The 14,113-nt window shown below is 38.6% G+C and overlaps 1 protein-coding gene across 1 annotated transcript; it reads left to right on the top strand.

Annotated features, from left to right (window-relative positions):
* The first annotated feature begins 8,747 nt into the window (after positions 1 to 8,747).
* On the top strand, positions 8,748 to 9,737 carry LOC133053900 (olfactory receptor 52P1). Its single transcript, XM_061138350.1, has one exon. The coding sequence runs from the start codon at positions 8,748 to 8,750 to the stop codon at positions 9,735 to 9,737; it is 990 nt and encodes a 329-aa protein (XP_060994333.1).
* The last annotated feature ends 4,376 nt before the right edge of the window (positions 9,738 to 14,113 follow it).

The following is a 14,113-nucleotide window of genomic DNA, read 5'->3' as shown; positions in this document are numbered from 1 at the left end:
ATTATACATCCTGATAACGTACCTGAGAGTAAGTGAACAATGAGGACAATTGCGTATACCTTTGCCCAACCATCCAAGATCCAGTTGTATCTCCAGATGAACTCTGGAGACCATGAAGAAGTGTGTGTTGCATGTATTAGCTTATATGAAGAACAAATATGATTGCATTTTCATTGATTTATAAACTAGAAACGGGAAAGCCAAGATAGCCCTTTCTATGTCTGTTTAATAGCACCCCTCTTATGACATGGATCTCTTTATAATTTTCACGTGTGTGTTCATGTTTGCTAACTGCAGACAAAATTTTTCTGTGAATGGTCCAAGATAAACCTCCTATCTTGGTGGAAAGTTTGTATTTGTTTCAATTTTCTATTTCTCTAATTCTATATCCGTTTCTAAATAGTATTGTATTGTTTCAAGGACCTGACATACTCATTATCTTAAATATCAACTTACCGTGTAATGTTACTGAATTTTTTACTGCAATGGATCTGGAGGGTACTTTGCTTAGTGAAATAAATCAGAGAAAGGCAGATACAGTGTTATTACTTATCATGAATGAATATCATGAATGACTAGCAAAACAGAAAGAAACTCCCAAATATAGAGAACAATCTAGTGGTTACCAATGAGGAGAGGAAATGGAGGAAGGGGGTAAAATAGTGATAGGGGATTAAGATGTACAAACCATTTTGTATAAAATAATAAAATTAAGATTACATAGGGAAAATATCCAATATTTTATAATAACTTTAAATTGACTTAATCTATGAAGATATTGAATTACTATGTTGCACATCAGAATCTAATATAATATTGTAAATCAACTATATTTCAATAAAACAAGTTACTTAAGAAACTACAGTGAAAGAGATACACTTTGATAGTTTATGGTGAACAATGTCAGATTCATGACCTCCAAAGATTTAGCCTCAGGACCAGAGACCAGGCTTGATCACTCAAGAGCTTTTGTTTAGCAGTTTTATTAAAGTGAAAAAGGACAGAAAGCTTCTGACATAGACAGAAGACATAGACAGAAGGGGGACTGCGAATGCCCCCCTCACTAGTCTTCGGAAAGGGAATTACATACTTTTTCAATTGGTTATTATGATAAATCAAAAGAATGTCTCAAGGTTGTAAAGATCTTACTAGATCTCCCACAATTTGCATTTTAAGATGGCAGGATTAGAACTAATAACAGAAAGATCTTACCAGACCCAATCCCATAATATACATTTTAAGATAACAGGATTAGTCAGAAGGTTCTTAAGAAGGAGAAATGTGTCCTCAAGCAGGATACATTGTTGTTATATAATCCTTACTAAGACTAAGGAATGTAGAAAAAAAAAGTTTGTCCTTTCTTTCTTGAGAATTCCAGACCCTTGCCTCCTTGAGAACCCTAGACCACTTTCTTCTCCTCAGGTACCCTGGACTTCTTATCAACCCGCTTCAGAATTGACTCTCTCAACTTTAATGACCCACCTCTCAGAGTAATGGAAATAAAAGCAAAAATAAACAAATGGGACCTAATTAAACTTAAAAACTTTTGTACAATGAAGGAAACTATAAACAAGGCAGCCTTCAGAATGGGAGAAAATAATAGCAAACTAAACAACTGACAAAGAATTAATCTCCAAAATATACAAGCAGCTTATGCAGCTCAATTCCAGAAAAGCAAACAATGAAATAACAAAAATGGGCCAAAGAACTAAACAGACATTTCTCCAAAGAAAACATACAGATGGCTAACAAACACATGAAAAGATACTTAACGTCATCATCAGAGAAATGCAAATCAAAACCACAATAAGGTACCATTTCATGCCAGTCAGAATGACTTCCATCAGAAAGTCTACAAATAATAAATGCTGGAAGGATGTGGAGAAAAGGGAGGTCTCTACACAGTTGGTGGGAATGCAACTAGTATAGCCACTATGGAGAACAGTGTGGAGATTCCTTAAAAAACTGGAAATAGAATTGCCATATGACCCAGCAATCCTCCTGCCCGGCACACACACTGAGGACCCCAGAATTGAAAGAGACGCATGTAACTCAAAGTTCACTGAAGCACTGTTTACAACAGCTAGGACATGGAAGTAACCTAGATGTCCATCAGCAAACAAATGGATAAGGAAGTTGTGGTAACATATATACAATGGAATATTACTCAGCTATAAAAAAGAACGTATTTGAGTCAGTTCTAATGAGGTGGATGAAACTGGAGCCTATTATATAGAGTGAAATAAGTCAGAAAGAGAAACACCAGTACAGTGTATTAATGAATATATATGGAATTTAGAAAGACGGTAACAATGAACCTATATGCAAGACAGCAAGATACACAATGTAAGAACAGACTTCTGGACTCTGTGGGAGAAGGTGAGGGTGGGATGATATGAGAGGATAGCATTGAAACATGTATATTGCCATATGTAGAATAGATGACCAGTGCAAGTTTGATGCATGAAGCAGGGCACTCAGAGCTGGTGCTCTGGGATGACCCTGAGGGATGGGGTGGGGAGGTAGGTGGGAGGGGGTTCAGGATAGGAGGACACACGTACACCCATGGCTGATTCATGCCTATGTATCCAAAAACCACCACAATACTGTAAAGAAATTAGCCTCCAATTAAAATAAATAAATTAAAAATAATAAAGACAGATCTCAAAAGAAAAAAAGGAAAGAGATACACTTTAACCCTCCTCTCTCCCTCCATGAGAGCAAACAATAAGTTTCTCATGTCAAAATGACAAGCTCCTCTCCAGAGACAGGATACTGGGGCCAAGAAGCCTGTATAAAGAAATGTTCCTTTTCTAATTTACTACCTCAAGCCCACACTCTGTTTAGATTCCTCATTAATTATTTTAAGTTTCTTTGTCTTATCAATTCCTCACAAATTTAGTTTCCTTCTCTAAATGTATAAAAACTGCCGGCTTTGCCATTTGTTAAGTTCTACTTCCACAAAACCTCAATGTACATGAATTAAATTTGTTTCCTTTTCTCCTGCTAATCTTTATGTGCCAATTTTATTATTCATCTGGCCATAAGAACTCAAGAGGAATAGAAGTGGCAATTTCCCCCTCTCAAACTGCAGTTTAGACTATCGAAGTTGACACATCATAGTGTTACTGTAAGTTCCATAGAATGCACCACCCAGGACTTTTCCTGTATCTTGCTGAGAGCTAGACTTGGTTCAGTTCAGTTCAGTTCAGTCGCTCAGTCATGTCCGACTCTTTGCGACCCCAAGAATTGCAGCACGCCAGGCCTCCCTGTCCATCACCAACTCCCGGAGTTTACTCAAACTCATGCCCATAGAGTCAGTGATGCCATCCAGCCATCTCATCCTCTGTCGTCCCCTTCTCCTCCTGCCCCCAATCCTTCCCAGCATCAGGGTCTTTTCCAATGAGTCAACTCTTCGCATGGGATGGCCAAAGTATTGGAGTTTCAGCTTCATCATCAGTCCTTCCAATGAACACCCAAGACTTATCTCCTTCACGATGGACTGGTTGGATCTCCTTGCAGTCCAAGGTATGCTCAAGAGTCTTCTTCAACACCACAACTCAAAAGCATCCATTTTTCGGTGCTCAGCTTTCTTCACAGTCCAACTCTCACATCCATACATGACCACTGGAAAAACCATAGCCTTGACCAGATGGACTTTTCTTGGCAAAATAATGTCTCTGCTTTTTAATATGCTATCTAGGTTGGTCATAACTTTCCTTCCAAGGAGTAAGCATCTTTTAATTTCATGGCTGCAGTCACCATCTGCAGTGATTTTGGAGGCCCAAAAAATTAAGTCTGACACTGTTTCCACTGTCTCTCCATCTATTTCCCATGAGGTGATGGGACCAGATGCCATGATCTTAGTTTTCTGAATGTTGAGCTTTAAACCAACTTTTTCACTCTCCTCTTTCACTTTCATCAAGAGGCTTTTTAGTTCCTCTTCACTTTCTGCCATAAGGGTGGTGTCATCTGCATATCTGAGGTTATTGATATTTCTCCCGGCAATCTTCATTCCAGCTTGTGCTTCTTCCAGCCCAGCATTTCTCATGATGTACTCTGCATATACGTTAAATAAGCAGGGTGACAATATACAGCCTTGATGTACTCCTTTTCCTATTTGGAACCAGTCTGTTGTTCCATGTCCAGTTCTAACTGTTGCTTCCTGACCTGCATACAGGTTTCTCAAGAGGCAGGTCAGGTGGTCTGGTATTCCCATCTCTTTCAGAATTTTCCACAGTTTATTGTGTTCCACACAGTCAAAGGCTTTAGACTTGGTTGGGGGAAACAAAAGTATTGCAAACCTTTATTTCTCCCTTGTTTTATTTTTCATTTAACTAAAAGTGAAATGGATTGAAAGTTTCTCTAAAGCACTTTTAGCTGTAGACAGATGAGAACATTCAAAGCAGGTTTCAGGAAAGGAAAGTTGCTACAAGCCTGGGTGTTTATGATAGCTGTATTGTCCAATAGAACTCACCAGAAGTGCAGACCATAGAGCAATTTGATAAGGAAAATCCAATCAAAAGGCGCTGTTTTTTTTTTTTTTTTTTAATGTTCATTTTCTTAAAACAGTTTTTCTTGAAGTGTGAATCCTTTACCAGTGACATTTGCATTAATTGGGAAGTCCTAAGAAAGGCACATGTTAGGACCCTGCTCCAAATTTAATGAATGAGAAATTCTGGGGGTATAGACTAGCAATCTGTGTCTTAACAGGAGCTATAGGTAATGTTGAAGAACACTAAATTTGTAAGCTGTTGACTTTAGAGAGACTCTCCAGAACTAGGATCAAGGGCATGCATGCAGCTGATTGAATATAGATCTAGTCTAGTTGTGGGAAGTGTCTACAAATGAAACTTGATCTGTTTGAATATGGTGGGACTAGAGAAGAAGCATTTAGAATGGTGATAAGGAGACCAAATCTTGTAGTAAATTATGGATAGAGACCATAATTCTACAGAGAATTCTTGGAATATCCCCACATAATATAAGGCCCTAGATGATGCCTGGGGCTGGTTTACTGGAGATAGAAGTTCAAGACATTTTTTTAAGAGTCTTGGGATGCATGGTAAGTAAACTCTATGAGTGGTAAAGCTATGTCAAGTAAGTAAACTCTTTACATATGAGAGTATTGTTACCAAGAGTGAATTAGACCCAGAGAAGACAGGATTGTGGTTTTAATGCAAAGGACCTCTTTAACAGTACAATTTACTAAGTTTTGTTGTTTAGTCACTAAATCATGTTTAACTCTTTTGTGACCCCATGGACTTCAGCCTGCAGGGGTTCAGTCCATTGGATTTTCCAGGCAAGAATACTAGAGTGGGTTGCCATTTCCTCCACCAGTGGATATTCCTGACTCAGGGACTGAACCAGCATTTCTTGCATTGGCAGATGGATTCTTTACCACTGAGCCACCTGGGAAGTCCTCATTGAGATTAGCACAGTTGATAAATTCTCAGCAAAGAACAACAGGAGATAGAGGTTTAGTAATGTTTAATGTATATGACTTCTTAATATAATTACTTCATATGGTGAAAAACTGCCTTTAGTATTCACATCTCCTAGATACCAGTATAATTTCCTATTGAACACCTTTACGAGTTTGCTTCATCATGCACAGGTTAAAAAAAAAAAAAAAGACAAAGTGTCTAACAAAGCCAGTTACTGTGCAACTGTGTAACAGTGACCAGTCTGGGGACATGTACAGTAAATCCCCTATAACAGTGTAGTCTCAGGAAAAAATAACCAAGGCAGAATGAATCTGGGACAAACAAGGACATGAAAGAGAAAGCATATCCATCCTGGGATCCTTGGAAAATGGAGCTGCATTGGAAACAGGGATCCAGGTCAGATAACCATAGCGCTTGTATCTGCAAGTTAAAAATGTTAGGTGCCCTTAGATAAATAGTTCCATCTCTGAGATGTGGAGAATTAGAAAGAAAACAAAACAAAAGTAGAGAAAGAATTCCAAGGATACAGACTATAAATACTCCTTCCCTGACTCTTTAACAAAAACCTCTAGCTTCACCTCTATAATCTGATCTGATCATCTGGAAAAGAAAGGCTGGGATGTTCCATTTCTTAGGAATCACAGATGTTCCCTAGATGGCTCTGGCCTTAAACACAATGCAATCCACTTAACTCCCAAGTGGGACTGTGAGACCGATTTCATCAGCATAACAACCTCTGGGCTCAGTATTCAGAAAGTTAAGGATGGGAGACTAGTAATGTTCTTTCCATCTTCAGAGAATATTTCTACAATGTCCTGCCTTCTCTTCTCTGCTATCCTGCAGTTATGTGAGTTTGGGCTAGAGAAAGATTCTAGAAAAGATGTTTATTAGCCCTCAAGAAAAATCTTTCTGTGTAGATGGTGATGGAAAATTTATTTCAAAGAAGAGAAAGTGAGACTTAGAGGTATGAAAAGGGGATTTTGCTAAATAACAACTCTATGTAATCTAATTTGGAGTTTGTTCAGATTTCCTAAAATGGGAGTTTTAATTTGGCATTAAGCCCTCTAATTGGAAAGGGGGGGCTGAGTAGGGAGCCTTCAACAAATCAAGTAACAAGTGATTTATTAGTCAAACCAGAGAAATGGGAGGCATTATGAAGTAAATTCAAGACATTTGCTAAGAACTAATTACTCACTAGGCACTTGAGAGGAGTGTGTGTGTAGTGACACTTTGCAGAGATCAACAACAGTATATTGGGCGGGGGATCAGCAGAACCTTATTGATGCCATTGACTTCTTTCATGTTTCACGGTCTTGCAGTTGCCAGAGCTCTCCCGGTTTAGTTGTCCTCTTACAGAGACAGAGGACAGGCTTTGATTTGTGCTGCAGTTTCAGGTGTGGAAAGTTTTCTCCAACCTGCTTTTCACCAAATGGTGATGTTGGAACTTTTATCTTACTGAGGGCATTGGCTTTAATGTCCCAATAAGAATTGGATTAGAAATTTTGTCAGAAGGTCAGGTTCAAACTGAAGTATGAGTAAGAATGGTCCCAAATATTTATCAATATCATGAAATATTTTATGTAAGAGATGGTATGAGACAGAGGTTTATTCCTGTGAGCTGGACGAGATGATAGTGGGAGAGAGTGACGTGATAAGAGGACATGATGTATGAAGGTGGTGGTATGCATAAAGATAGGGATTCCTTAGAAGGAAACTACAGGAACTACAGGTCATGTTCACTTGCATCAATCACATTATGAGCCAATCTAGTCAGGTGATCTGAGTCATACGTGATAAGTCCAACTTCTACAGGAAAAAAGTCATAAGGCATGAAGCCAGTGACTTAAGAAGCAGGAAGGAAATTCAGAGAACTGTCCTCAAATTAAGCATCCGGGCTAAGGGTGAGTGAATTTGTGAGAGCCTGAAAGCCATAGGGATGTCTGGTGCATAAACTAAGTGGTTGGGGAGGTGCTGTGAGCAGAGGTTTTCTGCTTTCACAATCTGACTCCTGCCCCGCTATCCATGTTGAACACTTCACACTAGCTCAGTGAGCAAATCTGTGTCATGAAAGTAAGAGCTGAGGACATATAGTGTAGCTGAGATCAGACTGGGAAGCTGTTTTCTAATCTCTGAATGATCATCATTTAACTGTAGAGGTCATATGGAAAACAGTTGTAAACAATATATATTTTGTCAGTAGGTTTACCCTCTAATTCTTATTGTATAAATATTCAAGATAAGATTAGATTCTAATAAATAATAGGTTAAGGAAATTGTGTTAGGGTATGAGATCACTGACCTATTAATATGAAAGCAATGGTAATAGCAAATGACAAGTGACTGAACACCTTCTATGAGTCACACACTGCACAAAGTGGTGTTTACATTTCAACATCCTTACACAGTATTATTACCATATTCCAGAACAGAAATGGAAATCCGGCCTTAGAGGAAAATTGGTTTGTCCAAGGCAATACTATCAGTAATAGATTTGTTCCCAGTTATATGGGCCCCAAGCTCTTTTTTGTGTGTGTGACTGAGCACACCTTCCAGCTTTAAAAATTCTGATTTTGTATCTCTAAAATAGTCCTGTCTCTTCTAAAAAATAAGAGAAGGCAAAAAAAAAAAAAAAAAAAAATCTAGAATATACTGTCACTTGAATATTTGGTGGAGAGCTAGAGAGTTCAAAGCACATAGATAATGTTCACATTTTTGGAACAGTAAAAACGTTTACCTCAGTGAGTTTTAATTTAGGAATGAAAAGATCCTAAGTTAAATAGATCAGAACATTAGATCTTTGCTGTCTCTGACCCCTCGGATATAAGTTCATGGGACAGTGTGTCCAAAAATACTCTACATAAAAACCTAATGGAATAAGCCATATTCATCCACCTTCTGTGGAGGTCATGTAGTTTATTGGTCTTACCTTGTTGATAGAATTGTGCTTGTCACCAACATCCTCTCCTCTTAATCCCTATGTTTATGAGAATGAACAACAATAGTGGATCTTGTCCTACACATTTGCACTATCTTGTATCTCTTAAATTCATCCACATTGTAAGGAAGGATATTCTGTGAAGTCCAAAATAAAACAGTTTCTTCCCTGATTTTTCTTATCCTGTGACTACACACATGTAGCATCTGGTCTACTAAGGAATAGGAAAGTTTACTTCTCTTGTATTCTGTTAAATAGAAATGTGGAGTAAGAAAGAGAAATGTGATTCCAGCTCATTCATATCCCTGTTCTGTGTTGTTTCCTTAGGTGATGTCATACTGTGTGAGGGTTTCTGACCCGAGAAGATGCCCAGTCGTCTTGGCCAGACCATGGAGTCTCCTAACCATACTTCCCTGGACTCTTCTGTTTTCGTACTCATGGGCATCCCTGGTCTGGAACAGTTCCACCTGTGGCTTTCACTCCCTGTGTGCCTCCTGGGCACAGCCACAGCTGTGGGTAACATAACCATCCTGGTCATCATTGCCACTGAGCCGGCCCTGCACAAGCCTATGTACTTGTTCCTGTGTATGCTTTCAACCATTGACTTGGCTGCCTCTTTCTCCACAGTTCCCAAGCTCCTGGCCATCCTCTGGTGTGGAGCCGGACACATATCTGCCTCTGCATGCCTGGCGCAGATGTTCTTCATTCATGCTTTCTGCATGATGGAATCCACTGTGTTGCTAGCCATGGCCTTTGATCGTTACGTGGCCATATGCCACCCACTCCGCTATACCGCTATCCTCACTGACACCATCATTGCCCGCATTGGGGTGGTAGCTGTGGTGCGAGGTTCCATTCTCATGCTCCCATGCCCCTTCCTCATTCAGCGCTTGAGCTTCTGCCAAAGCCATGTGATCCCGCACACCTACTGCGAGCACATGGCTGTAGTGAAGCTAGCCTGTGGAGACACCAGGCCTAATCGTGTTTATGGGCTGACGGCAGCACTTCTGGTCATTGGGGTGGACTTGTTTTGCATTGGTCTTTCTTATTTCCTCATTGCACGAGCTGTCCTTCGCCTCTCATCTCATGAAGCTCGGTCCAAGGCCCTAGGGACCTGTGGTTCTCATGTCTGTGTCATCTTAATCTCTTATACACCTGCCCTCTTCTCTTTTTTTACCCATCACTTTGGCCACCATGTTCCACTCCACATTCACATTCTTTTGGCCAATGTGTATCTGCTTTTTCCCCCTGCTCTTAACCCTATGGTATATGGAGTTAAGACCAAAGAAATTCGGGAAAGGGTTGTCAGGGTGTTTCAAAAGGGACAGGGAACTGGGCTTAAGGCATTGGAGTGACCTAGGAGTATAGAAGGGACTTAGTCCATACGGTAGTAATATTTTCAAGATTAAACTGTCCTTAGTGTTTGATACTTGGACAGAGTTTTAAACAAGGCTATGTTGGGTTACAGTATTTTCTAGACCATTCTAAAGCATAAGAAATCACAGTGAAGGTCAAGTTGGTTCATCATTGTTAATTTTCATACAAGGAAGTATAACATGGGGAGATTCTTCCAAACTTGGTTAGAGGAACTTTGGTATAATCATCGGAACTTTCCTCGCTACCTGGCCCTCTCCCAGTTCTGCGGGCAGGGGTTTCTAGCCTCACATTTTAGGCAGGTATATTACCAGACTTCCCTGGTGGCTCAGACGGTAAAGCATCTGTCTACAATGCGGGAGACCCGGGTTCTGTCCCTGGGTTGGGAAGATCTCCTGGAGAAGGAAATGGCAACCCACTCCAGTATTCTTGCCTGGAAATCCCATAGATGGAGGAGCCTGGTAGGCTGCAGTCCATGGGGTCCCAAAGAGTCGAACATGACTGAGAGACTTCACTTTCACTTTCATTACCATCAGAAAGATCAAATAACAGGACCATTCACTGTTAAAGAAATTAGAACTACAAGAGACTTATGTGCTTTTGCATTAATGCTATATTTCTCCATTAGAACTTCAAGGCAGGAAGAGAAAAAGGACTAGCCAATACTCTCAGTTTTAGCAAGTGGCAGATCAAGGGCTTGAAAACTAGACTCCTAAAACAGTAAGACCTTCATGGATGAGGGCACAGCATAGGTAAGGAAGAGCTGTTTCTAAACTTGGAATATTCATCTCACAGATAAATTTCTGACTGCAGTCTCTAGGGATCCAACCTAAGTCCAAGTGACCTGGAAATCATTCTGGGACAAAGATTTCTAAATATTATTACACATTCATGTAATTAAGAGGTCCTTCCAGAGATCATTGACTCGTAACACTGAACCTAGGAGTCAGGATAGTCACTTGCTCAAACTAGTCAGGATAGGAAGTCTTAGCCATTCATTCATACATCTATGTAGAAGGAAAATAGTCCCAAGTTGATCTTGATCTTTCAGTCTTAGCTAACACAGTGTAGTGGAAAAGTCTTAATTGCATCTTTGAAACTGGACTTGGAAATTGTTACTGTACAACCTAAGTCTTCTGCTTTTCAAAAAGATAGCTTCAGACAATCAGCCTGACACATTTAACTGACAAATTAATTTTCAATTGTGAATTCATTGATGGTACTCATTGTTTGCTTGTCATCCTCTCAGTTCACCATCTCACACTGTTAGGTGGCAGAGACACAAAATTTCCCGGTGTAGTTAACAGAGTTTCCCATACCAGTCTCAAGAGCAAAAAACTAAGATAAGCTTTTAAAGCTTCCATTCTCATGAATATGAATAATTCTGATACTTCACATAGATGGGAATAAACAGTTTGCAAATATTAGAAGTCAATAAAATATGCCAAACACTGTTTTTCAAAGGAAAGGTAATCATTACACTGTTCTATAGGAAAATTGCCATTGCATGGAGTGGCACTGATTTTAATTTTTTTTTAATTATAGTCTTCAAATGGAAATGTTCTCAACAGATTTTTAAGAATCGTATACAATTCTTAATACCATGTTTCCTCAACTAAATTTCTATTTTATGCTTCAAAATGACCTTCATACTAGCACACAAGCCCTACACCACCAACTCTGAACAATTCTGTGCTCTGTGTCATGTGTTGCTGTACTCCCAGTATGGAGCACTTCTGAAGAAAGTATAAGGATGGGCAGATTTCAAGCACCATTTGCTCACAATTTCAGATTTTACCTGGTATCTCATTACATAACTATGCTTTATTTATTATATGGTTTATAGCAATAAATTTTTTTTATCATACTAAATCTGTTATATACCTCCTGCCCCTCATGGCTTCCATATTCCATATTCCATATTGATTTCTATTCCATAAAGACAAATGGAAGTATTAGAAGTAAACTGGACGTCCCTGGTGGCTCAGACAGTAAAGAATCTGCCTGCCATGCAGGAGACCTGGGTTCAATCTCTGAGTAGGGAAGATTCCCTGGAGCAGGGCATGGCAACCCACTCCAGTATTCTTACCTGAAGAATTCCATGGACAGAGGATCCTGGCAGGCTACTGTCCATGGGGTCGCAAAGAGTTGGAGACGACTAAATGACTAACACTATCTCACTATCACTATAGAAGCATACTATCTCAAATTCCAATCTTTTGACATGTACAGTCATTATTTTCTCATATTATTGTATTTGTTTATTACTAATTTCTTTTTCTGATCAAGCAAAGTTCTCAAAATATGCTCTTGGGAGCTCAGACCATCACTCACTTTCTCTATTTCTTGTGTTCACAATGTGTTTGAACTTACTGACTTTTATATCTAATAGCAGAGACTTTGTGGCTTTTCTTTTTTATGCAAGTGTTTGATAAATATTTTTGGAACTAATCATTTCTGCTTTCTTGCTTCCTATCTCTTCCCCCCAGTATAATCCGGCTTCAACTGCAGGTGGAAGTTTCCAGTGAGGTGTGGGTCATCAAAGTCAGCAGTATCTTGTCTAATTGGAATAATTTTCAACAAGTTCTCCACCGTCTTGTCTGCTATTGACTTCCTTGATACTGCATTATCCTTTCTTCTAAGTCTACAATGTTTTCCTTCATGTTCTGAAAAAAATGATACTAGATCGAAAAGAAAACCTCAATGAGGTCCACAGGAAAAAGAATAAAAAATATTTCAAAACAGTACAATAAGACTAGAGATTTTTTGAAATGTCAATACTATTGACCTGAAGCAAATAGACCGACAGATATGTTTTCCAGTACAGATAGGTCTATTTGCAATCACCAGGGAATTGCAATCTGGGCTCTGAAACCCCACTGAGACGTATGTGTATCTGGCATATCAAGGAAAGAACTTTTTTGCAGCAGGAGAAAGAAAGTTGGGAGGGCCATAGAGAACCAAGGCTTCATGGTTTTTTACTGGCTGAATCCTTGCCTGAAAGAATAAAGGTCTTTCTTCCTGTTGGGCTCTAGTCTCACCTTAAGGTGTGAAAGCTTCCCTTTCTGAATTTGCAACTCTATTTAATTGAAATTTCTGTTTGTTAATTTTTTGAAACAAAATATTTGGTTATTAAACAATCCTAAATTTGAATGTTCATCTCCATGATATTTTTTGCAGAATACCAAGTAAATTTCATGTGACCTTACCCTTCACATGAGTCCTCCCTATAATTCAAATCTCAATAACATCAGGTTCCAGGAAAGAAAAATATGAATGGGAAACAGGAACAGTGATCTTGAAACATAAATCTATAGAAACCAATGGTCTGGGACCAGATGACTGAAATTGCTGTTTTCACTTGTGAAAGAAATTTAAATTTAATAACTGTGATTTAACTCTGAACAAAATGTACTGTACATTCTTATTTTTCACCAAAGTTCTCTGTTTCCTCAATGATATCTTAAAGATGCAATAGAGAGTTTACCATGAGGTCAATAATATAATGAATTGTAAGCCGCTGCTTGTCTTATGAGAAACATAGTGACCTGCTATCTGATCAGGTCTCCTTGCATGAGTCTTATTTATATTTGCTTCATTCCCACCTAATGAGTTGTCTCCTTTCTTTAAGAGGGCTTTCAAAGAATGCACATTTTGGAGGGAGAAGTACAATAATGAAATTTATAAAATATTATAATAAGTGTATTTCTATGAGTAGAGGGTTATGGAGAATAGTGGTTGCTTTTTTTCCATTGAGCTGAAAATGAGACTAATAGACTGACTTAAACATTTTCTTTATAATATTCTGGATCTTTTTAAATTAATATGAAGTTGAGAGACAGTGAATAATTTTACTTTTACAGACTTGTCACAGGTATCATAGCAAAGATTTTAGCATTAATTCTTCCTGCCCAGTTTCAAGATTTCACAATGCTTTCCCCAATGTTGTCAGTTTACACTAATTTCTATTTTTTGATATATCTTTTTGTGTTTTTCATTTCCTAAAGGCACAAAGCAAGCTTTCATCACAAAATCCCCCTATGTTAATAGTTTATCTTTGTTTATCTTGAAAGCAAAATTTAATGAAAGATTGCCAATGTTTGTTCGCTCTACCTTCTCATCCCCAAATAATTCTTAGCCACCTCTGGCCTTTTCCAGAATACCTTACATCTGAACATTCCACTGAAATAGCATTTGTCAATTTCACATATTACTCTCGTGTCATTAAATCTAGTACTTTCACCTCTATGGTACTTATACTCTACTTCTCAACAATCCTAAATATAACTGATTTTTCCCTTTGTCTAGAAACATTTTCTTTGCTTGACTTCTGGAGCATACCACACATTCAAACTTA

This window comes from Dama dama, chromosome 1 (assembly GCF_033118175.1).
Source record: "Dama dama isolate Ldn47 chromosome 1, ASM3311817v1, whole genome shotgun sequence".
NCBI classification, from domain to species: Eukaryota; Metazoa; Chordata; class Mammalia; order Artiodactyla; family Cervidae; genus Dama; species Dama dama.
The sequence above is the reverse complement of the archived record's forward strand: the minus strand, read 5'-3'. Positions and strand labels throughout refer to the sequence as shown.